The sequence below is a fragment of the Ascaphus truei genome, chromosome 1, assembly GCF_040206685.1.
Source record: "Ascaphus truei isolate aAscTru1 chromosome 1, aAscTru1.hap1, whole genome shotgun sequence".
Classification (NCBI taxonomy): Eukaryota; Metazoa; Chordata; class Amphibia; order Anura; family Ascaphidae; genus Ascaphus; species Ascaphus truei.
In genome coordinates this window covers 94,092,090-94,117,551 of record NC_134483.1, presented here as the reverse complement: position 1 = coordinate 94,117,551, position 25,462 = coordinate 94,092,090, and the positions used below count along the sequence as shown (strand labels likewise).

At 42.9% G+C, this 25,462-nt stretch overlaps 1 protein-coding gene across 1 annotated transcript in view; it reads left to right on the top strand.

Annotated features, from left to right (window-relative positions):
* MCCC2 (methylcrotonyl-CoA carboxylase subunit 2) overlaps nt 1-25,462 on the top strand; it is a 55,132-nt gene that overhangs the window by 25,567 nt on the left and 4,103 nt on the right. The window contains exons 10-16 of the mRNA XM_075591956.1: nt 4,430-4,525; nt 8,705-8,777; nt 9,965-10,041; nt 15,769-15,835; nt 16,334-16,490; nt 20,631-20,745; nt 25,037-25,122. Coding sequence (XP_075448071.1) covers nt 4,430-4,525; nt 8,705-8,777; nt 9,965-10,041; nt 15,769-15,835; nt 16,334-16,490; nt 20,631-20,745; nt 25,037-25,122 — 671 coding nt within the window. The remainder of the gene's footprint in view (nt 1-4,429; nt 4,526-8,704; nt 8,778-9,964; nt 10,042-15,768; nt 15,836-16,333; nt 16,491-20,630; nt 20,746-25,036; nt 25,123-25,462) is intronic.

Below are 25,462 nucleotides of genomic sequence, written 5' to 3'. Positions count from 1 at the left end.
GAAATTAATGAGATCCTGCTCCGGAGACCCCCTGTTTCAAACCTGTGTCAAAAAATAATAATAATAAAAAAGCGCGCAAATTGCTCCTTTAATACAGCAGTGCCAACAAGGATTTATTTTTAAGTTGTGTTGTGTGTTTTTTTTTTTTTAATGTAATCTTCAGCTTCATGGACCCCCTGGTTCCTGGGATAATAACCAGTGTACCTACCAGTACTAGTAGTGACTAGCATTGCAATGCAGCAAAACATTTGACAAGGAACAGGCACACCCCTGCTGTTTAGTCTGCACACACTCACAACAGCTCCATGCAGTACTGCCTACCTCTGGCATCATGAACCTGCTATGTATCTTAACTTTTTTCTTTCTCCTGGCCTCATGGAGATGTTACTCCCTCTATACACTACAAACTCCTCCATCCTGGCCCACACCCAACATCACCATACACCCTACATCACCATATACCCTGGACTACTCAAAAGCCTTTCACTATCTATGGAATGTTGGTGGAGAACTCTAAAAACCAGCACACCAACCACTGCTCACTCTAATGGCAAACACCACAAATCTACAACTTGCAAACTACCCAAATTTCTGCTCATACTATTACTTTCTTTAGCAGGTGATATTGAACCAAACCCAGGTCCTCCCATTTCAAATCTGTCCCATGCCCCTGAGAATTCCACCTTTAAATTCCAAAAAGGGCTATCTGTCGCCCATATAAATATTCGGAGCCTGCTGCCCAAACTGGACGAACTAAGGGCATGGTGCCTTATGCATAAACCCAAAGCCATCGTTCTTACAGAAACATGGCTAACCCATAAAACCCCTGATGCAAATATCGCCATTCAGGGATACTCCATTTTTAGGAGAGATAGGTCAAAGAGAGGAGGAGGGGTGTTATTTTATATTGCAGACACATTACAATTTACACTGTTAAATTGCCCCCCAAGCCCACGCTCTTTTGAAATTCTAGTTGGCAAAATCTGCCTCCCCTTTTCTAAGCCCATCTTGCGCGCTGGCATCTACCGCCCCCCTAAAGCCCCTCTACAATCCCTGGCTGATATCACCCAGTTTCTTGGCTCCATTTCCTCTATGAACGAGAAGAGTGAGCTGCTAGTTCTTGGGGATTTCAACTTCAATTGGCTTGACCCTAAAAACCATAAAATCCAGATACAACTCAAGTCACTTAACCTATCACAACTCATTTCCCAACCCACACGGACAAACCTGAAATCGCATAACCATTCCTTGCTAGACTGGATTCTCTCCTCAAACCCCAGCAGAATCCAATCCTCTAGCATCCTTCCAGATATTTTCAGTGACCATGCAATAGTGTACTGTGTAAGGAAAATTAAAACGCCCCATTCAAGCCCTAAAGTTCTCCTCACTAGAACATTTAAAAACTTTAACCCACAACAGTTTCTGGATGACCTTACCAACTGCCCATGGCACAGAATCGATTTAATTCCCGACCCTGATTCTGCGCTCGTCTATTTCCAATCAGAGCTCTTAAAACTCTGCGATACCCATGCTCCACTACGCAAAATAAGGGTACGGGGGGCCCACCTTCCATGGGTTACAACTGACCTTATTGCACTCTACCAGCTCAGGGATACCATGTGGAAAAGCTACAAATCAACTGGCACTACCAAGGATCTCTATCACTACAGATGCCTGCGGAACATGTGCACAAGGCAAACAAGACATGCAAAAGCACAATATTACTCTGACAATCTCCACCAAAATACATCAAACCCAGCTAACTTCTGGAAGGTTATCAACAATATATTCCAGCCTCCTAACCATCAACAACCAAGTAATATCACTAAGGGGGATATTACTCTGACAAACCCCACTGACATTGCAAATGCATTCAATGATTACTTTGTGGGGTGTGCCACTAACTTATTAGCGAAACGCAGCCCAAACCACAAACCTGAATCTCATCCTGGGATTGCCCACATAGCCCCACCCCTTCCCAACACTGCCCACAATTTTCAATTTGGCCCAGTATCTGAAGAGGAGATTACACAAGCGCTCCTCAAACTAAAACTAAGTAGCCAATGCGGACCTGACTTGCTACAATCTAGGTTCCTACGACTTGGTGCCCCAGCCATTGCCAAACCAATTGCTTCCATAGTCAACTCTATCCTGTCAGCAGGCCATATCCCTAAGACCTGGAAAACTGCCAGAGTTGTCCCAATCTTCAAAAGTGGGGACAAAAACACTGTCTCAAACTACAGACCAATCTCACTTCTCCCAATTCTATCCAAAGTCATGGAAAAATGTGTCCACTCCCAATTAAACGACTACTACACCAAGGCAAATTTCCCTAGACAATTCCAATCTGGCTTTCGTCCCAAACACTCCACCGTAACTACCCTGCTAAAAGTTTGCAATGAAATCCAGTGTGGAATGGAACGGGGACAACTCACTGGTGCAGTATTCCTAGATTTTGCAAAGGCTTTTGATACAGTTGATCATGCTATCCTGCTTAACAAACTCCAGAGCTCTGGAATAGGGAAGCATGCTTTAAACTGGTTTCAGTCCTACCTATCAGGAAGATCCCAACATGTGTCCATCTCAGGCTCTAACTCCAACCTCCTGGATATCACCTATGGTGTTTCGCAAGGCTCTGTTCTGGGGCCCCTACTCTTCTCAGTGTTCATTAATGATCTTCCCACAGCTTGTAAGGAAGCCTCAATACACATGTATGCAGATGACACAATCCTATATGCACACAGCTGCTATAGCCTCTCTGACCTTCAACACATACTTCAGTCTGACTTTTTGAGACTCGAAAACTGGATTTCCCAAAACAAACTGTTTTTAAACACTGACAAGACTGTAATAATGGTATTTGGGACCAAGACTAAATTCTTAAAGCTTCCAGCGACTGAGCTCCATATTAGAACCAACACTAACACCACCCTAACCCCTGTCACTAGTTTTAAATACCTGGGCTTATGGTTTGACTCCCACTTAACATTCGGGATGCACATTGATACCCTGACAACCAAGACCTATGCCAAACTAGGGGTACTTTACAGGAACAAATCCTCCCTAAGTCTCCTGGTCAGAAAGCGTATCGCACAGCAGATGCTAATGCCAATTATTGACTATGGAGACATAGTATATGGCACAGCACCTCAAACCCACCTTAGCAAACTTGACACCCTCTACAATTCAATTTGTCGTTTTGTTCTCCAATGCAACTACAACACACATCACTGCGAAATGCTCAAAGAACTAGATTGGTCATCACTAGAGTCTAGGCGCAAAGTTCACCTTTCCTGTCTTGCCTTTAAATTCTTTATGGGCAAGCTACCCAGCTACCTGAACAAGCTTCTCACCCCTACCATATGCAGCACCTATCATCTGAGATCAGACGCCACAAGACTGTTCATGGTCCCAAGGCTCAACAAAGTATCCGGCCGCTCCTCCTTCTCTTACCGTGCACCCCAAAACTGGAACAACCTACCAGAGACTCTCACATCCACCACCAGTCTAAGTTCTTTCAAATCTAAGGCTGTCTTACATTTTAATCTGGTCTGTAACTGTTTAATTCGCCCATAATATATATTTTCTTTAACTGTGCATGCAATGTCTTGTATATAATGTATACCTTGTTCATTTATGTAACTGTATTTGTAACCATGTATTATTTGTCTTAACTCTGTGCCCAGGACATACTTGAAAACGAGAGGTAACTCTCAATGTATTACTTCCTGGTAAAATATTTGATAAATAAATAAATAATACCAGTGTGCTTTCCTGGGGGAAAAATATGGCCACTAAATCTCGTGGGACCTGCAAGCCAATTGGAATTTGCAACCAGTGACATTGCGGCTTCCTATTGGCCTGATAGTCGGGGCTATACATACATGTTCATGAGGCGTATCGGCATCAAAAAAAGGTCATTCCCTCGAACCGGGGGTCCCCAGGGCTGAGAATAGAGCTGTTCAGCGCAGGTGGGGGCTTCATTCCAATTCTATATTTAAAAAAAGAAATACATTTAGATGTTTTTTGGGATTGCTGCTTCATTTATATTTACTTGTGACCTACGACCGCATGTTACATGACACACGCACACACACGCACACACACACACGCACTACATTCACCAACTATAGTAAAGTTTAAATATAAAGTGAAATTAGCATGTTTAGTGCCAATTTTACTGTGCATACAGTATTTATGTGCTGTAGCTGCTTACTGTATATATGTAGGTACATGCTATTACTGTGACACAATCTTTTACATGCTGTCATAGGTCAGAAGCAAAAATAAAGACCATGGTTAATTTAAAATGTAATGCAAGTTTTATATACTCTACATCTATGTGATGCAACATATTTTCAGACATTGTACAATACAGCACTGGGTGAATACTAAATATTCTTTTTTTTTTTTTGCTGAATAATTATAGGTGACGTTAGAAAACCCCGAAGAGCCACTTTTTCCTGCTGATGAATTGTATGGAATAGTTGGTGCCAATTTAAAAAAGAATTTTGATGTCCGAGAGGTATTCATTTTTGATACAATTACCAGTCCATATTTATTTGTGTGTTGGACAGATACATATTGTCACGGTAGCTTACACGGTTATAATATACACACCAGGTTACCATAATAACCTCTCTTACCTCTGGGTTGAATCGATTAAGACATGCGGTATAATAAAGAGATTTTATTCCTTGAAAACAGGTGGACACAAAATATATACAAATAACAGAAAATATATTAATCACTTATATGGGAAGGGGCCAAGATGAAGCAATCCGCAGACTGGCAATTCATCTAACAGGATACAGTTCAGGATACAACAGGAACAACCACAACCAACAACTTGGAATAGAGCTTACACTCTCTTTTATGGAGTTCTGCTCCTATTCCCTACCATTGGGCCTCAGGCATTGGAGAACAATTACCTGGGTCCAATTACCTTGTGCCAACTCACGTGGGAAGCAAGCTAGTACCTGCCCACAGGGGGTTAGCATTCCTCTGGTCAGAGATCCATTTCCCTAGCCCCACTCTAAAAAGCTGGCGCCTCTAAGTCTGCCAAATGGGGATCTGGACAGGGAAATTCTGACTTTGTGTGACGTATAGCACCTCGCTCAAGTACCCATGTCCTGCTCTTCTACGCCCTAGAATACTTAATCAAGGGCAGTGAGCCTTTCATTCATGGGTATCCCTCAGACATCCTGATGCCCTGTGGCTATTAACATTCCTTCTGGGCCAGTGGCTTTCGCATGCTTTGGGATATCAGGGATACAGAGTAACATTTTAATATCATACATATATTAAAATAATCCGTTCTGTGGGTCTAAGCGGGCTGAAATTTGCTAGGTCCTCATGCCGCAGGACACTCGCCATAGTGGCCAAATTTCAGCCTTCCACAACCCCCAGAACCGGAGATAATAAAAACAAGTTAAAACCTTTCATTAACTTTAATACAGGATTCTCCGCCACAGGTTAAAAGAAATCACTGCCTTTCACTCTTTCCATTGGATTCAATGGGCTCTGCCGCCATAGGCTTTTAATGGAGCAACTCCGCCGCTAAAGGCTATGAGAAATCTCAGCGGCTCACTCCTCCATTGGAATCAATAGGGCCGGCGCCGCCATAGGAAATGCATGGTCCGGTGCCGCCATAGGATTCAATGGAACCTCCGCCGCCATTGAAGTCAATGGGCAAACCACACTTTTCACAGTTAACCCTACTCCGTTCGGTTGATGGGAGAGGGCTGGAAATTGCCATGCAATCATGCAGGAGCAGTAACTACATGATGGCCAAATCCCAGCCCTCTTGTCCTCACCGAACCGGAGATATGAGTATCAGGTTTATACAGTTTGATACTTAGCCGTTTTAACCTAGCAGCTGTTTCCTCTGCCATTGTGGTCAATGGCTGGACCCTCGTAGCGGGCGTGACCCTTTCTCGCTGCCATTGAGTGCCGGACCCGGTTGGGGTCAAGTGAGGGGTTCCCCTTAAGCTAGGGCCAAAAAGAATTAGCCCGCTACCTGCCCTAGAACCGGAGCTACAATTTTAATGAGTTTGAACTTGGCCGTGACCAAGTTCCCACGGCACTTGAGTGATCAAAGGCCCTTTCATAGGCATTGTATCCGCTTTCGAGGTTTGTGGTTTGGCCGGCAGCCAACTCGTCCTTGGAGAGCGGAGTAGTGGAATCCTCATTGAAATCTATTACTCCATTCATATCAATGGAGAAGCTCCGCTCCTCCTCTCGGGCGCCACGTGCTGGTCTTCTCTGATATCGGCCAAAACCTCTGAAATCTCCATAGGGGTGCAGGGAGCTCCAATGGCGACCTATGGGACAGGCTGCAAATGGACACTGAAAAGGCGGGAAGGGGAACAAAGGGCCATAAATATGTAAACACTATTAACCCTTCCCCTCCCGACCTGATCCCAGTGTATGTGTTGGGTGCATACACTGTAAGGGTACAAAACACATGTAATCAGTGACATACATTTTGATATTGAGGCAGGGGCATAAAAACACACTTTGGCCATTATTATGGTTAACCCCTCGCCTCCCACACGAGGGTAGGGGTGACCAGCTGGGTTGTAACCCCTTTATTACAGGGCCAGCCACCTCCTCTTGTGACACAAATATAAATATTGTTGGACTTTGGCAAAATTTTGTACTCAATGGACGTAAACGGAACTAGTATGTTACTATAATTCTATATCCATCACCTTGCCAACAGCCAGCTGCTACGTTGTAGATGCGTACCTGCTTTATAATATTCAGCTTGCAGCTTGTCCCTTCACTGGTAAATTACTGTACACTTTTTGCACACAGCTAACTATATAGCATGGGGGGGTCTCTTTCTTACGAATAGAATTATTCAGGTTGTTCATGCTTCCCTATACAGAGGCTGTGTTTGGTATTAACCTCCAGTACAGGTGGTCAGGCAATGAAACGGCTTATTAGGTTGTAAACTCTTTGGGCAAGGATTCATTAAGCCTGTATTTTTTATACAAATAAGGATATTCTCACATTTAACATAAAATAATTAAATAGCAAACCTCACCATTTTCACTGCTAAAGCAGCATTCAGCAAGAATCAAAAGCATTCATTGCAGTCTGTGTAGCCACTGCTGGCCTGAAAGACCTGTATGTCCCATGTTCCTTGCGTGCCCAATAATTTCCTATCAGTGCTGCAGTGTACAAGACACATTGCTGGATCATCGCAGTATATCAGTTATTATCAAGCTGCTATTGCCAGGTTTTCAGAGAGCTGTGACATTCATTGCACGTTTTTTTAAAATTAGGTAATAGACCGTGTAGGCTGTGGGATCATTTTTAATTCATGTTGCAGAGCTGCTAACTTGGTTTTTGCAACACGCACTGTTGTCGCTTGACGTGCCGAGCTATCCTGCGTCAGAGTTACAGTGGGTGCGGTTCCTGCATAATCCAGACCTGCTGGAGTTCTGTGGAGCTTCAACTGGAGCTGATCATTACTTTTCTTGCATGCCCTCATTATTAAACAAAGCCAGCGTCCTCCATAGAGGGGTGTGCACTTCATATGCAGCCATTGCATTTGCTGGTTAATTCAGCGTTGCTTAGAGAAGCATAATAATAATAATAAAAACATATCTTCTATATTGCTAGTGCTGTACACAGTGTCCCAGAACCCATGATTGACCCAAATAGCTTACAATCTAATCTTGATGCTTGAGGCACAGGGATTATCTACCTCAGGTTTCAAGTCTTATTCAAACTTGGTTTGCCTGTTTCAAATGCAGTGTTTAGACCACTAATATACTCCTTTATTCTGTCACATACAACTACTGTATGTAAAAGGGGTTGTAGCATTTTATTCTGCAAAGAAAAACTGCATCAGAAATGTAACCGTACTGCACCGACACACTTTATTCGAGCAAATACCCAGTATGTACCTGGCAGATACCTGGAATGCGCCGCTCCTCACCTCTGACAAGCCCCGTTGCGTTTGCCTTCCCAGCCTGGGTTCATGCCTGGCTGACGGGCGGCTGATCTGTTAAATGATAATGATTAGGATTTAATAGGCTTCAATGCTTCGCGTGTCTACCAGATGGCATAAATTCATGAATTGTAATGCAGTATATATATATATACTGTGCAGTATTGCAGCCAGTGGGAATAAAATGCTTCAATCCCTGCCTGGAAAATAACCCAATGCACTCGGGCAGAAAACAGTCACAAACCTCAATACACCCGGGTATACCCGAATTCGTGGGACTAGCCGAGCTCGAATAAAGTGTGTCGCCAGTGTATATCTATAAGATACACCGCAACATTACAAGGCATGTGCTACCAGCATTAATGGAAAGGGTTTACTGCCTGGTAGCTCCATGCATCAAACAATACGATCTGTGTGTGTGTGTGTGTGTGTGTGTGTATCTATCTATCTCTGATATAGGGGAAGGATGAATTTAGGTGTATTCAATGTAGAGGAGGGAAGGGTAAAAGTAGGTTCAATTTTGTAAAGGTAGAAGGGAGAATTAGTTGATGGTAATGTTGGAGAGATCACCTGAAGACTTCTCTGAGAAGAGCTGGGGTTACAGATGGGATTTTAAAATTGGGACACGGTGTACATGCAAAATATTCTCTGCACAATCAGACTCGGCACATATCTCATTACTTGCTCTTGTGCACAATGAAAGTAAATTAAAATACTTCTACTTATTTTGTATAATTTTAGGTCATTGCCCGAATTGTGGATGGAAGCAGGTTTGACGAGTTTAAAGCCTTGTATGGGGATACATTAGTAACAGGTAAAGCTTAAACAAGCAGGGAAGTAAAAGCACCTATAATTGTATGCTGGCTCTCGCCATGTGCTTGTTAATTATCACCAACCCTTAAATTGTTTGAAACCACTCATTTGCTTTGCCTCCTCCTTTACTAGCTTCCATTTTCATTATTTCTTTATTTTGTTATTTTATTTGTTCCTTTCTTTTATACTTCTGCGTTTGTAAATGTACATGGGTTTGTGTCACTTGGTTGTTGGGTGCAGGCCCGTCCCTAGGCGATAAACGGGTAAGGCGTCGCCTAGGGGCGGCATGTCTAAAGGGGCAGCAAGAGGGAGAGAGTAGCAGCGCTGCTGCTTTCCTTTTTGTTTTTTTAAACATGTAGTAATGAAACGGGGTCTCCAGAGCTGAACCCCGTCCCTAGGTTATGTGCCACCCTCAGGCAGGCACTATTGATGCCTCCCCGCAGAAGCTGAACCCTGTTAATTTCAACTCTGGGGACCCCCTGCTTCCTGAGTTACTTGTCTCCTTAGGGGGTGTCAGTATCTCCTGCTCCGGTTTAAAGCCCTCGGTCACATGGGCCAATAGGGAGCCGCATGTGACATCACAGCTTCCTATTGGCCCATGTGATAGGACACCTAAACCGGCCTGAGATAATGGCATCTCTTAACTCAGGAAGCAGGGGATCCACGGTGCTGAAATTAACAGGGTTCAGCTTTTGGGGGCAGGGGGCATCCTCAACAGTGCTTGCCTAAGGGTGGCATATACCCTAGGGATGGGCCTATATCAACTAATGACCCATCAGGTTTCATCTCAAGAAGTTGAATCTGGTATCTCAACATGAATTTTGGAACGTACAGTAAGGTCTATTGGCAGTTTATTTATCCTGCTCCATATGGTATGTGGTATAAAAAGATACCCTTATGTATAGGATGGGGTGTTGTTTCAAGTCATGAGTAACCTGTGGTCTGTAATGGTCAAATCGGTAAAGCTTAGACTGTGCCCACCAATGTTTCACCATGCATTAATTAGTAACCATGCATAATACATTTGCCCTCACTATAATGTTGTCCAATTAGTACAAATAACCCTGCTTTAGAAAATCTTGTATGTTCTTTATTTGGTAGTGCATTTTGTTGAGATTAAATTCTAGTATTTTGATGTTGATGTTAGTATGTAGCTCCTTTACTAATTCTGTACCATTTTCTTTTAAGGATTTGCCAGAATATCTGGTTATCCGGTAGGAATTATTGGAAATAATGGTGTTCTTTTCTCAGAATCTGCAAAAAAGGCAAGTACATCCTGATGATCAGGTGGGTGTGAGGAGCAGTAGTCATGAGTCAAGGCTATTGAAATGCTGCAGTCAAAAAGTAGTTTTTTCTTTTTGACTGAGGTAGAGAGACTGTGCTTGCTTTATACTGGGGATAAAGGAGTTCCAAGTGTCATGGGCAATGATGGGGGGGGGGGAGGGGAAGATAGGAGAGCAGTAGAGATAAAAGAGACAGTCCTAAGCAGAGCTTGGGAGATAAGCAGGGAAAGGACGACAAACCAAATCCGATATAGGCAAAGCCAGAGGAGTGTAGGCCCTTAAAGGTGAGATGAAGAACTTTTGTAGCTGGTATGGAATTTGATGGGAAGCCAGGAGAGGGCTGTAAGGAGGAAACGTGCAGGGACTGATCTAGGAGATGATGAAATAATCATTTTTACAGCCTTTTGGATAGATTGTAGGGCGAGGAGTTGAGAGGCAAATTACCTGTTATTATTAGTTGTTTAGGAAGTCAAGATGGGAGAACTGCAAATATGAACCACGTGTTTATACTGTAGACTATTTTTGTTAAGAAAAGTCACGACAGGGCTCCAAAGGACCCAACATTTATTAAATATTTTATTTGCAAAACAGGAGATTAATGTTTCGCTCCCATCTTGGAAGTGATTTAAAACAGTTGAATACAGTGAAAAGTATCAGAAGTGTGTATATATCTATATATCATCTATATAGCATCTTGGCTAGATCTTCACTATCTGAGTAGGCCATTCTATATTGCCTCGGGTAACAAGAGTCTATGTATAACATGTCTAACTTTTATAATACCATCTTAAATATTGTTGCAGAAGGGAGCCAAGAAACCAAACTAATTGTATAACCTGTAGTTATAGACATTGCATATTATAGCATCAGGGAGAGCGTGCAATTCCTAGAGATAACTTTAGGTTTGTAATACTATGTATCAATCCTATGCATCTCTGAATAGCAACATTCACGAGTATAACTTCATATAGTAATAGGGTGTTACATATCTATTATCATTGTTCATCCCGTATATTGCGAGAGCCAAGGTACAGTAATTGGATGGAGAGGGAAAGTTCCTTATTCAGGACACAACCTTTAAGAGGAGGGGCAACTGTAGTTGCTAGAAACATAGCTAGAATGGGTACAAATGACCCATCAGAAGAGACTTCTATAATGGTGGTAGCTATGGAAGTGGCACAAAGGTGTAATCGCAAGGAAGGAAAAGCAGTGGTACTGTCTAGTTGGATGAGTGTGTTTGTAAAAATTAGCCTTTAATAAAGTATTTATTAAAATAGAGAAACACAAAAAGACATAAATCACAGTTGCAAAACGGTGTGAATACATAATAAAACCGTATTGAATAATCAAAATGGGTGATTTGATTATACAATACTATTTAATACGGTTTTATTATGTATTCACACCATTATGTAAAGGTGATTTGTCCTCTCTTTCTATCTCTATCTCTATCTCTATATCTGATACGTTTTCACTGTTTTTAATCACTCGCATGCACTAATGTGTTAAGTTTCTATTTATCTAAATATATTTCAGACCTCACACACCGTGTATATATACACCCATTTACAAACCGGGTGTTTTTATTTAATTTGGACACTATACTTACTGCTTGTGATGGTTGCTTCACAACTAGTTACACAAGTTATTGTGGTTCCCCTTTTTCACCCTCCCTTCCCCTTGGCGTGTGGATGTATAAGTAGCGCTTCTGTACCACTGCTTTTTATCTTGGGGGAAAAAAAGTTCAAGATGGGACAGACATTGATCTCTTGTTGGCAAATAAACCCTTTCGCATTTTGGACACCGGTCCATTTGAGTACCGTCTATAATTTTTATTTGATACAATCCTTCAACTTCAATGGATAGATGTGCACCCATGGCAGGATTAGCCAAAGGATTTCTGAGTGCCCCTTTTCTACAAATACATCTCTCTAAGAAAGTTTAAGCTGTGGGTTTTAGAAATGTGCTAGTTCACCAAAACCATCACATTGCCTGTTAGTGGGACTCGTTTCTGGCCAGCTAGAATTGCAATTTATTGAGACTAGTTCTTGATGATGAAAAGCAGACTGTGACAAAACAACAGAGCGAACATGTTCTTGACTTGAGCACACTGTCACCCACTTACCGTGCTACGCTGTTCAGCATCTGTAATGAACAGCTGGATCCTGCTTCTTTTGTTACATTTGTAATGTACGTGTGCCCTTTTTTCCTTCAATTTTTCAAATTCCTTTGCCACGTGCAAGCTCTTGTTCATCTGCCCTGTCTACCAATAGACAATGTACCTGTTCTATAATAAATGAAATATGTGCATTCTAAGACTGCAGTGTTTCAGCAAACTGTGTGCATCAGCTGACATGGCCTTAACCCATCAAATAAAGATGTGCACTTATGTCCTTCTGCTATCTCTATTGATGTGCTTTCATTGTGTGTGTGTGTGTGTGTGTGTGGGAGAGGGGGTGGGGGGGGGGGGGCACCTATCTAACATTGGCTGCCTAATAACTCGTGTTCCTCAGGTTGCTAATCTCTGTAATAAATTGTTTTTTAAAAAGTGGGGGGGGCACATTTACTGCAGCCAATAATAAGCCTATTCTTTAAGAAAAAAGGATGCAAAAATACTGCCTTCTATAAGACTATTGCTTTTAATAAACCTGAATTAAAAAGTATTGGCCAATATTCTAGCAGATAGAATTAAGATTTTCTTTCCACCCTGGTTAAATTGACTTTTGTATGGAAAAGATACCCTGTAACTAATGTACAGGCGCAGCCTGATTTACTTTCCCAGCAGCTACGGGATTGCCAGGGGACAATTACCATGGCAATCTGTTTGCCGGGAAAGCAGCCGCGAGCAGTCATTTCATTTAACATTCCGGCACTGTAAATGCTGAAGCTGTCACCTTTTGGTGGAGACGTGGGGAAATTACTTTTTTTTTACCCAAAATTCTGGGGAAAGGGAGTTGAGATATAGTATATCTGTATGCAAGGTTCTCATAGCTATTTAAGCAGACCTTTGACTTATTTATTTTGTGACCATCTGTTTAACTCATTGGATTTTTTTTGTTTTAAGGGACACATTTTATTGTAAAAAAAAAAAAAATGTAAATCGAATTGATAAAATTCACATAAACAAGGCAGGGGTGCCCTCTTTCCTCACTTATTTTTTTTGTATAGCTATAGAGTCTCTGGGGATTGTATTGTGACAGAGTTTACCGGGCTTCTGGGTTGGTAATCAAAATTTTAAATTGCAAATGCAGGAGAAATTGGGAGGGTTTAACTTCTCAATATAGAAACTCACATTAAACTTTCAGTGGAAAGTCATGAACATTCTTTGCTGCTGCCTTTCTTGCTGCAAATAAACTCTCCAGTTTAAAGATTTGTAAATTGTGATACAATAACCGCATGGCAACAATCTACTGTAGGCGCAAAATGTAGCTACAGTACTCGATCTTTCTCTTTATTTACCATTTTTCCACCAGGGGAGCATGGAGATCATATCACTATTTGACTCAAAAAGGTATCAAGCTTCTTATACCTGTACTTAAAGAATAGGAAACGGGGAGACACCTCCCTCTATGTAGTATAGGGAGGGAATGATGGGTGCACCAGAGGAATAGTATAAAGCAAAGCATGGTTCACAGTCAGGCTATTTGTCCAGAGGGGGAGAGTAGGCTGTTGGATAGCCCTCAGTTGTGTGCACTCGCTAATCGATCCTGGTTGGGGTATTTATTTATTTATAAAAATTTTACCAGTAAGTAGTACATTGAGTTACCTCTCGTTTTCAAGTATGTCCTGGGCATAGTTATGATGACAGATACATGGTTACAAATACATGGGTACATTAGGTGAACAGGGTTATACATTATAAATAAAGACAAGCTGCCCTACCTCTTGGCAAAGTAATGTAATGTACCTATCCCTGATACTAAAGCTATCCCCATTGCCATCCTAGCTCCATTTCCTCCATTGTTCCCATCCCACAGTTTTTTCCCTCTATACCTTTTTCCTTTTTTATTTCATGTTGTTGACAAAATAAACACCTCAACAAATAAGATTCCCTTTCTTGGTATATGCTAGTTAAACTGCCTACCTCTACTCACTTGCCACAGTGAGCCTGGGACAGAAGAGATAGTATTGGGAAAAGAGAGATTGGCCTGTAGTTTGAGACACTGGTTTTTGTCCCCACTTTTGAAGATTGGGACAACTCTGGCAGTTTTCCAGGTCTTAGGGATATGGCCTGCAGACGAAGTAGAGTTGATTAGGGAAGCAAGCGGTTTGGCAATGGCTGGGGCACCAAGTTGCATGAACTTAGATTGCAGTAAGTCAGGTCCACATTGGTTGCTCAATTTGAGGAGCGCTTGTGTAATCTCCTCTTCAGATACTGGGACAAATTGAAAATTGTGGGCAGTGTTGGGAGAGGATGGGGGTATAAGGGTACTCCCAGATTGGGCTTCATGTTTGTAGTTTGGGTTGCATTTTGCTAATAGGTTAGTAGCACACCCCACAAAGTATTCATTGAATGCATTTGTAATGTCAGTGGGATTTGGCAGAATAATTTCATCCTTAATGATATTACATTGTTGTAATGGAGGTAGGTAGGTAATGGAACGCCAGTCTGGTGAAACACCAGTGGGTAGAGTGTAGATTTAGTGGATATAAGTAGACCCTGAACACTACAGAGAAGATGCCCTGTGGGCAAATAAGAGTGTGTAACTGGATAAAATAAAATATAACACTTTATTCCGTCTCGTGGACATAATAAAATACAGGGGGACACATAGTACATACAGTGCAACTAAAATGTATTGCAGCCTGCTAAGGAGACAAGGATACTGCTAGATCGTTTCAATACAATTCTCCAGAGTGTACAGTGCTGCACAGCAAAACAATGGTTGCCTGCAGCAGAGCCTTACAGGTAGTGGTACCCTGAGGGGTTAAACGCAGAAGACCTGACTGCCTGCAGTATAACTAGTTACTCCCCGTCCAGTAAGGAAAAGGCAAAAATGTATATGCCAAATATCCTCTTTCGAGGATCTTAAACCCTATCCTCTAAGAGTATCAAAATGCTGGTAGTTCTGAAAAGTAGTTGCCAACGATCATGCCGGATCAACAAGAAGCAGGGAGCTGGGGGAAGGAGAGTCTAAGCTCCGTAGTGTCCCTAGCTCAGAAGCCCTGACGGTGAGTGGATTGGAGCGGGACGGGGAGGGAACTCCCTACTCGGCGTCCTAACAGCTTTAGATGCAATAAAGTCAAAGTTTGCCCTAGTTCGGGGAAAAACTGGGGACGGACGGGAGAAGGGAGGGTATGCTCATCTAGCTATCCCTAAAGCGCTGTAAACTGCACTTAATAATGAAAGAAAAATGGTATGAGCCCACGCTGAATAGGAGCTTGATGTGCTTATCAGGCTTAAATCATTTTTTGATCATAAGATGCAATCAAATTACTCCTTTGTTAATTTTTAAAAAAAGATGTCACTATATTACAAGCCAATTTGGAAGCAGAGGGGTTTTGTATTTATTTTTTTGTGGTAGCTACTTCAAACACCAATTAATGTGAAACCATGGTCATATGTTCCTTATTTAATAAAATCATGGCTATTTAAGAAAACTATTCCTTTTTATTTCCTCCCCGCCCCCTACAAGTTCCTTATTAGGCAATTATTTCTTCCTTGTATACCTGCTTCTAGATGTAATATTCTTAACATTATATTTACAGGGGACTCACTTCATTCAGCTATGTTGTCAAAGAAATATCCCTCTCCTTTTCTTGCAAAACATTACAGGTGCGTTTTTTACCTTTTCATTGTGTATATGTATGAATGTATGTACACACACAGTTATATGATCACCAAAGTAGTCCTATAACCAGCACTATACTCGGAGATGGTAATTAAGTAGTGTGTATTATCCCATCAGACACATAACCCGACGTTACGGCCCCCAGAGGGACCTTCTTCAGGTAGCACGGTTTAGCTCGGTGAACCACCGGAGTTACAGATCTGTAAAACAATAAATGACCATTGTGCGGGGGTTGCTGCTTTAAGGAGGGAACTTTAGGGAGAAGACCTGAAGTACAGAGTAGCGGGAGTCTAGTCAGTGTCACGCAACTGGCAAATGAAAGACCATCACACACAGTACAAGTAAATACAGAATGGTCGCCCACAATCTAATGAGCGGAACATTCTTTTGTGTTTTGCAAGATCTTCTGTTTTCAGCTCACTATTGAAGTTAAATGCTTTTTTGTTTTGTTTTTAGCCAGTTCACATATGTATCTATTTCAGGGTTTATGGTTGGCAGAGAATATGAAGCAGGAGGAATAGCAAAAGATGGCGCTAAGATGGTGACTGCCGTGGCATGTGCCAATGTGCCGAAAATTACAGTAATCATTGGAGGATCTTATGGTGCCGGAAACTATGGAATGTGCGGCAGAGCTTACAGGTCAGTGTTCTTTTTAATGCCACATACTGTATTAAAGGAGAAGTTTCTCCTACTTGGTTTTCGTCATTGTTTTGCCCCCACAATTTTTTTTTTCATATGATGGGGTCCAGTGTTTTCCTGAGCCAAACGCCACTATTATCAGCTAGGGGGACCCTCCCTTCCTGAGATACCTGTGAAGTTACTGGGTTTAAATCTCTCTTTGGAAATAAAAAGGCTGCCAAATTTTGGGCCAATAGGAAGCTGCAACACCATCGGTTGCAACTGCCTATTGGATGGCTATTTAAATCCCATTTACAAACCAGGAAGTAATACCAGCAACTTCACCAGTAAATATCTAGGGGATACAGGGAGTCCCCAGAGCTGTAAATTGTGCGGTTCAGCTCTCGAGTACAGATGGGCGAACGTGTCAACGTTCAGCCTGCACATGTTCTATTTCGGAGTCCTTTACTAGAGTTGCTTATATATTACCCAAAACGCACTTTTATACAGCACTTAGAGACACGCCAGTGTGTCATCTGGAGCTCATCTGGGATATATCTGCATATTTACGTAATTATACTTTGCATATCCAATTTGGCATGTGTCCAAGGTGTGTTTTTTGCGCATGTGTGTCTCCACGTGTTGTATAAAGGTGTGTTTGGGTTGGTATATAAGCAACTTGGGAATCTAGTAAACAAGAGGCCCTCCTTTCCAGCCAAACACTTATTTCATGGCCTGGATAGTGTTTTAAACTTTGGCAAACGCGAATCTTAGTGGCCAAAGGCTTAATTGCAGCACTCACATGTTTTACATGCTTTTTAAAGTTGGGCAAACAAAACTTCTTTTTATTTTTTTTATTTTTTTTTTTGACGAATTTCTGAAAATCTTCATTTTGAGAAAAAATGCAACTTTTCCAGCGGATTCTAACTTTTTTTTTTTTTTTTAATAATTTGCCTTTCTCTACCCTGGAGGATCTCTGGTTTCAATCCTGTTCAAAACAAAAATTGAGGTTATGCTGGATTTATCCGGAAAATTGTTTTTATGGATCTTTTATTGTTTGGTGAATCGGTTAGAGCAAGCATGTCAAACTCGCCGCATGCGGCCCACAACGAACATATTTGCGGCCCAGCTCTCCAATATTTAACTCGCGCTGCGCGCACTTTCTGCAAAGGAAAAAAAACCAAACCTCCCCCCTCTCCCGATTGGCTGGCGCGTGTTGGCACGCTGCCAGAATTTTTTTTAGGCCCGGAGCCAGCTCTATCCGAGCTTGCATAGTGAGGCCCGCCTCTTCCTGCTGCCCGCCTCTTCCTGCTGCATGGAGCAAGTCAGGTGACTACTGCTCCATGCCTGCCTTGCTTCCCCCTTGCCCTCCTGCTCCGATTTCCTCCCCCGTTCCGATTTCCCTTGTCTGTCTGTGTCTGTCTGTGTCTGTCTGTGTCTGTGTGTGTCTGTGTGTGTGTGAGTGAGAGAGAGAGTGTCTGGGAGAGAGAGAGTGTCTGGGAGAGAGAGAGTGTCTGGGAGAGAGAGAGAGTGTCTGGGAGAGAGAGTGTCTGGGAGAGAGAGTGTCTGGGAGAGAGAGTGTCTGGGAGAGAGAGTGTCTGGGAGAGAGAGTGTCTGGGAGAGAGAGTGTCTGGGAGAGAGAGTGTCTGGGAGAGAGAGTGTCTGGGAGAGAGAGTGTCTGGGAGAGAGAGTGTCTGGGAGAGAGAGTGTCTGGGAGAGAGAGTGTCTGGGAGAGAGAGTGTCTGGGAGAGAGAGTGTCTGGGAGAGAGAGTGTCTGGGAGAGAGAGTGTCTGGGAGAGAGAGTGAGTGTCTGGGAGAGAGAGTGAGTGTCTGGGAGAGAGAGTGAGTGTCTGGGAGAGAGAGTGAGTGTCTGGGAGAGAGAGTGAGTGTCTGGGAGAGAGAGTGAGTGTCTGGGAGAGAGAGTGAGTGTCTGGGAGAGAGAGTGAGTGTCTGGGAGAGAGAGTGAGTGTCTGGGAGAGAGAGTGAGTGTCTGGGAGAGAGAGTGAGTGTCTGGGAGAGAGAGTGAGTGTCTGGGAGAGAGAGAGTGTCTGGGAGAGAGAGAGTGTCTGGGAGAGAGAGTGTCTGGGAGAGAGAGTGTCTGGGAGAGAGAGTGTCTGGGAGAGAGAGTGTCTGGGAGAGAGAGTGTCTGGGAGAGAGAGTGTCTGGGAGAGAGAGTGTCTGGGAGAGAGAGTGTCTGGGAGAGAGAGTGTCTGGGAGAGAGAGTGTCTGGGAGAGAGAGTGAGTGTCTGGGAGAGAGAGTGAGTGTCTGGAGAGAGAGTGAGTGTCTGGGAGAGAGAGTGAGTGTCTGGGAGAGAGAGTGAGTGTCTGGGAGAGAGAGTGAGTGTCTGGGAGAGAGAGTGAGTGTCTGGGAGAGAGAGTGAGTGTCTGGGAGAGAGAGTGAGTGTCTGGAGAGAGAGTGAGTGTCTGGGAGAGAGAGAGTGTCTGGGAGAGAGAGAGTGTCTGGGAGAGGAGAGTGTCTGGAGAGGGAGTGTCTGGGAGAGGGAGAGTGTCTGGGAGAGGGAGAGAGTGTCTGGGAGAGGGAGAGAGTGTCTGAGTGTGGGAGAGGGAGAGAGTGTCTGGGAGAGGGAGAGAGTGTCTGGGAGAGGGAGAGAGTGTCTGGGAGAGGGAGAGAGTGTCTGGGAGAGGGAGAGAGTGTCTGGGAGAGGGAGAGAGTGTCTGGAGAGGGAGAGAGTGTCTGGGAGAGGGAGAGAGTGTCTGGGAGAGGGAGAGAGTGTCTGGGAGAGGGAGAGAGTGTCTGGGAGAGGGAGAGAGTGTCTGGGAGAGGGAGAGAGTGTCTGGGAGAGGAGAGAGTGTCTGGGAGAGGGAGAGAGTGTCTGGGAGAGGGAGAGAGTGTCTGGGAGAGGGAGAGAGTGTCTGGGAGAGGAGAGAGTGTCTGGGAGAGGGAGAGAGTGTCTGGAGAGGGAGAGAGTGTCTGAGAGAGGGAGAGAGTGTCGGAGAGAGTGTCGGAGAGAGGGAGAGAGTGTCGGAGAGAGGGAGAGAGTGTCGGAGAGAGGAGAGAGTGTCGGAGAGAGGGAGAGAGTGTCGGAGAGAGGGAGAGAGAGTGTCGGAGAGAGGGAGAGAGTGTCGGATAGAGGGAGAGAGTGTCGGAGAGAGGGAGAGGGCGGGTGTCGGAGAGAGGGAGAGGGCGGGTGTCGGAGAGAGGGAGAGGGCGGGTGTCGGAGAGAGGGAGAGGGCGGGTGTCGGAGAGAGGGAGAGGGTGCGGGTGTCGGAGAGAGGGAGAGGGCGGGTGTCGGAGAGAGGGAGAGGGCGGGTGTCGGAGAGAGGGTGTCAGGAAGAAAACATTAATTTTATCGTTTTGTTTTTATACTGTACTTTTCTAAATAAACCTATGTTTCTATGAAAATTGAAGTTTTTGTTTTTTTGCCTGCCCACCTAAACTTAAACCTTGTTTATTTGGCCCGTATTAGCCTTTGAGTTTGACATGCTTGGTTAGAGTATATTTTTGGCTTGGAAGAAACACAGCGCACACAATTAAAAGAAAACTGGGCTTATTAAGCTGCAGTTCAGTCACTATCCTGCATGTGTGTTTTTTTAAATAATTCAGTTCTGTAGAAAGAAGAAATACTTTAGCATTTTCTTTTTAAAAAAAAACAACTTTTAAAGACCAATTTTCTTGTATTCTATTTACAGCCATTTGCTAAGGCACTGCCCTTTCATGTCCTGTCACAAGCCTGGCACACCCCCTTTGTCAGCCCTGCCCTCCCTCTAGGCACATGTCAGTGCAGGAGTGCTCATGAATATTCATGAGCTACCACTGACAGACAAGCAGAATATAAACAGATCCCTTCACTAATTATGTCACCAAATTTCAACCTATCAATACATGGAGAACGAATTGACCTGCAGCTATACAGTTCTCTAGGTAATTAGAGATTGCACACATAAAAATATTGAAGTAAAAAAATAAATTAAAAAAAAAAAAGAAAAAAAGACTGAACTGCAGCTTATTAAGTCTGCCTCTCTGTGAGCTCCCGATATCAGAGGACTCTTTCCATAAGAAACCTAGAATTTAACACCAGGTGAGAACCACTTGACCAACCAGTCTGCCTATTTTCTGATCAGTTGTAAAATATCAGGCTTGATTTATTTTATATTTAAGATAGGTTTATGTCTAATTCCTACTTCTTTTAATTGTTTTAGCCCACGATTTCTATACATGTGGCCAAATGCTCGTATCTCAGTGATGGGAGGTGAACAAGCTGCTACAGTGTTAGCTACAATAGCCAAGGACCAGAAAGCGCGAGAGGGGAAGCAGGTAAATACTGATATGGATTTACAGATGTAGCCGGTGTTATTGCAAACGCTGGTGTGCAGTAGTGTCAGCCCGCCTCCTTTTCACGTGTAATTAATGCTTCACAATGGCAGCTGCTAGTGCTGGCTGCAACCTCTAACTGTTTATTGTATGCAAAAGACATGGCTGTTTTGGGTTTTTGCAGTGTAGGATTCACAATTGTTCTTTGTGACCCAAACACTTTTCTTGCCACCAGCTGTACCCAACATAACATACGCGATCTAGCAAATTTGTATTTAAGGGTTATTAATTAAACATTACTCTGTTTTCACCCCTCCCGGTAATGCCTTGCTGCCTCTTGTCCCCTCTTCCCCACCTTACGCTCTCCTCCATCATGCCCTGCTCCTCTTTGCACTCTCCTACCCTTCTCTTTGTACTCACTGCCTTACTGTGTCTGCACACTACACTCCCTCCTCTCCTACTCATCTCATCTGTCCCTTCCTCTCTTTGCTATATCTGTTTCCTCCTCCTACTCACCTTGCTGTCTCTCTCCCCCTCTCTCTCCCCCTCTCTCTCCCCCTCTCTCTCCCCCTCTCTCTCCCCCCTCTCTCTCCCCCTCTCTCTCCCCCTCTCTCTCCCCCTCTCTCTCCCCTCTCTCTCCCTCTCTCTCTCCCTCTCTCTCCCCCTCTCTCTCTCCCTCTCTCTCCCCTCCTGCCTCCCTCTCTCTCTCCCCTCCTGCCTCCCTTTCTCTCTCCCCTCCTGCCTCCCTCTCTCTCTCTCTCCCCTCCTGCCTCCCTCTCTCTCTCCCCTCCTGCCTCCCTCTCTCTCTCCCCTCCTGCCTCCCTCTCTCCCCTCTCGCTCTGCCTCGCTCTCTCCCCTCTCGCTCTCTCTCCCCTGTTGCCTCCCTCTCACTCTCCCCTCTCGCGCTCTCTCTCGCTCTCCCCCGCTGCTTCCCACTCTCTCTCTCTCTCTCTCTCCTCCGCTGCTTCCCTCTCTCGCTCTCTCTCCTCCACTGCCTCCCTCTCTCGCTCTCTCTCTCTCCCCCGCTGCCTCCCTCTCTCGCTCCCCCGCTGCCCTCCCTCTCTCGCTCTCCATCCCTCTCTCGCTCTCTCTCCCCCGCTGCCTCGCTCTCTCTCCCCCGCTGCCTCGCTCTCTCTCCCCCGCTGCCTCCCTCTCTCGCTCTCTCTCCCCCGCTTTACTTACCTGGCCCCCCAAAAAACATATTTTCCCTATAAATTTCCTTTTTAGTTTCCTTTTTTATTTTCACCACATATAGTAAGTCATGGCCACATACAAATCTTCCGGCACTTTTCTGTGTGGAAGAGATGCAGTATGATGTGCTTTTACTGTGAGCTCTTAAAAAGGAGTAACATTGATTTTTATTTTTTATTTTATTAAACTTGCATTGAAACTGAACCCTGATCATTTGTCAAAACACTCTTATACAACCCTCTGTCTTATTCTTTTCCCTTTCATTGGAAACTATAAATAAATATCCGGTTACACAGGTTTCATCCTTATTACTTGTGTGCTAGGAGATAGCTAAAGCCTATACGTTTATAAGCAAATACCTCCAAAACAAAACAACTATTAACCTCTACTTTTGAGAGCTGATAAACGTATCATCAAAATACTTTAGATAAAGATTATAAAAACCCATCGAAGCTTTTGTTCACCATGGAAAATGTAAGTTTAAAACCTTATTTAATAATAGAATTAGCTATTGGTGATTCCATTTGGGCCTTTGGTGTCGGGCGTGCACCCGAGGCAATTCAATCTCCAAAGTAAAGGAAGTGCACCTTTTTCTTCAATGTGTAAAATCTCTGAGAGCCTTTTCGTGAGTCAAGATCATTCAAAGGTCTTAGATTTCAGATTAGACAAGGTATGTCTTCGTCAAAAACATCTGAAACATCCAGACAGAAGCAGGCTCAAGGACATCGTTGCCCCAACAATGCTGGTTACTGAGAGAAGGGTCCCCTTATTGAGGACAGGGCACCATGGAGGTAGATTGCTCTCTTCATGGAGAGATGGGCCGAACATTGTCAGAACGATGGGTACTTCTAATAGTGTCAGAAGGTTATGCAATAGAATTTCAACAGGCTCCAAGGAAAAGATTCCTGCCATCTGGAATGCCCAAGGATCCATAAAAAATTGTCAGGTCTACAGGATTGCATTAAGAAGTGAGCAACACAATGTGATCATTCCAATTTGTTTATGGTCCTGAAGAAGATCACATTTACTTCAGTGTTATATTATAAGGACCAACAGTATAGCAAAATAATCATTTCAAGATGGAATCGATGTGATCAATTATAAATACTCAATAGATTTAAAGTACACACATCTTCATGTGCCCATACTTTCGTACCATCAGAAGTACACAAGATTTTGTTATCCTGGGTCATCACTATTAATTTTGTGACCTGTCAACTACCTTGGTGTATTCACCAAGATTTTAGCAGTTTTGGAAACCCATTTATGATCAAAACGGATCTTTGTAGTTCCATATTTGAATGATATGGTTAGTCAGAGTTCAATGGAAGCAGCAGTGCAACACACAAACCAATCAATATTTTACAAGAACATGACTGAATTGTACATTTCAATAAAAGCAACTTTTCTTCATATCAAGATTTTTACCAACAGTAACTGCAAGGCAAAGCATATCTCTACTAGGATTGATTAGTTAGAGGGGGTGCCATGGTTGTGTGTCCATATACAGCAATTTGCAGAACGATTTTTAAAAGCATGGAACATCGATGCTCCGGACTTGTCACAAAACAAAATACAAATCTCTCTCACTCGGATGGTGGACACTTCTAAGAAAATAAATAAACAAATCTCACAAAAGGAAGGTAATTACTTCAAATACAGAGGAATGTTCTGTAATAACAGAAGCTAGTGTTATGGGGTGAGCAGTAACCAAAACAAAGTCGTTTAAGGTGCATTGAATTTCAACTAGAAAAGGTTGTCAGTAAATGTCCTAGAATGGAGAGCCGTTTTCAAGGCAGTTATCCACTTTTCACACGAAGTTTCAGGAGCTTTGTGAAGAATTCCATTCGCTGGCGTTACATCAGTAGCATATCTAAATCACAAAAAGTACAAGGAATCTCCAAGCAACAAGAGAGGTCTCCAAGAGCCTGTGATGGGTATAAAAAAACGTTTGTGATGGTGACCTACCTCTGGCTGGGAGTGGCCATTATCTTGTACAGTTAGGGAGAGGCTACAAGAAAGTGAATTATTGATCAGCAGGTTTTTGAAGTGCCATTAACTTCTATTTGTGTACATCATGATCCAGGACTGCTAAGTACCACTACTTTGTTAATTTTGTCTATTGATATTCTAGTATATACATTAAATCTTTAAAAAAAAAAAAAAAAAACGGGATGGGGGCTCTACCCATTAAATAATCAAAAATTAGGCTTTACTGAAATTAAGCACAATACCACTACACTTAATAGTATTTCAACCAACTACATGTGCATTACTTTGAGTGCTGTCTGTTTCTGGTACTACATTTATTCACACAGTGGTGTCACGGTGTTCTGTAAGTAGAACAACATTAGGGGCCATGAATTCCTGCACTGAGAACTTTCCCATGTATAAAGCCATAGTGACTTAACTAAGGCGAAAAGGAACTGCCACTGATTGGCCATTGTATCCCACTGCAAAGATCAGTACTCTAACTGCATAACTACTACTCATTGCCCTCCTTTGTTGAAAGCTTAAGTTGTTGAATGAAGTTGGAATACTCGAGAATAAACTCTTACTTTATAGAAGAAGCAACTTCTCTTTTAAACTATTGCTTAATTGGTTTGGGGGAAACGATTGACAGTTGTTCGACAAACCAAGAAACATTATGGCTACTCTTAAGTGTACATTAAATTGAATACATTTTTCCGGCCTCACAATCGCTATTACACAAATGCAATACGATATATATATATATTTTTAAGACAACCCAAGTCAGATTTTAATTAATTTGTTTTCATTGACTGACTAATTTTATCTCTGTATATTTCTCTAATTCAAGCTGCATGACTTATTGAGCATTAAAGTCAAGGTACAGCTTAACCCCCTTATAACGCTGTGCTTAGGGTCCAAAGAATCACATCGCACTATAAGCGGATCGCGTTAGAAATAATGTGCAATTGTATGCATTGTACAATAAAGTATTTTAAGATACCAATAATCGTGTTGTAAAGTATTCATCAATACAAAAATTGGGAGCCACGCTTGCATCGCGTTGTAACGGATCGCGCTATAACGGGATTGAGCTGTATATGTTTTTTTACTCTTTTGTTTATTGTTGCAGGTCTCTGAATCAGAAGAAGCCGCATTGAAGGAGCCGATAATCAGGCGGTTTGAGGAGGAGGGAAATCCATACTATTCAAGTGCAAGGTAGGTAACCCTATACTGGAACAATAACATACAATAAGGCTTTTAAAAAAAAATTTTTTATTAATTATAAACTGTTCTTTAATATTTGTTCCTCATTCTGTGCATTTTAGATGGATATACTTTAACAAATTTGGAAAAGGGGAAGGAAAAAAAAATACCCATGTGATTTAAAAGCACCATGTTTTGGGTGTATAGGGGTAGATTTATAGAATGACCTTTCAGCAGAGGTGATAGCAACTAACACACAAGTATCCTATTCCTACATATGAATAAAAGCCAAGAATTCCGCGAGGTCGGCGGTTTCATATCAGGTAGTAGGAAAAGGGCAAGTTTACATACA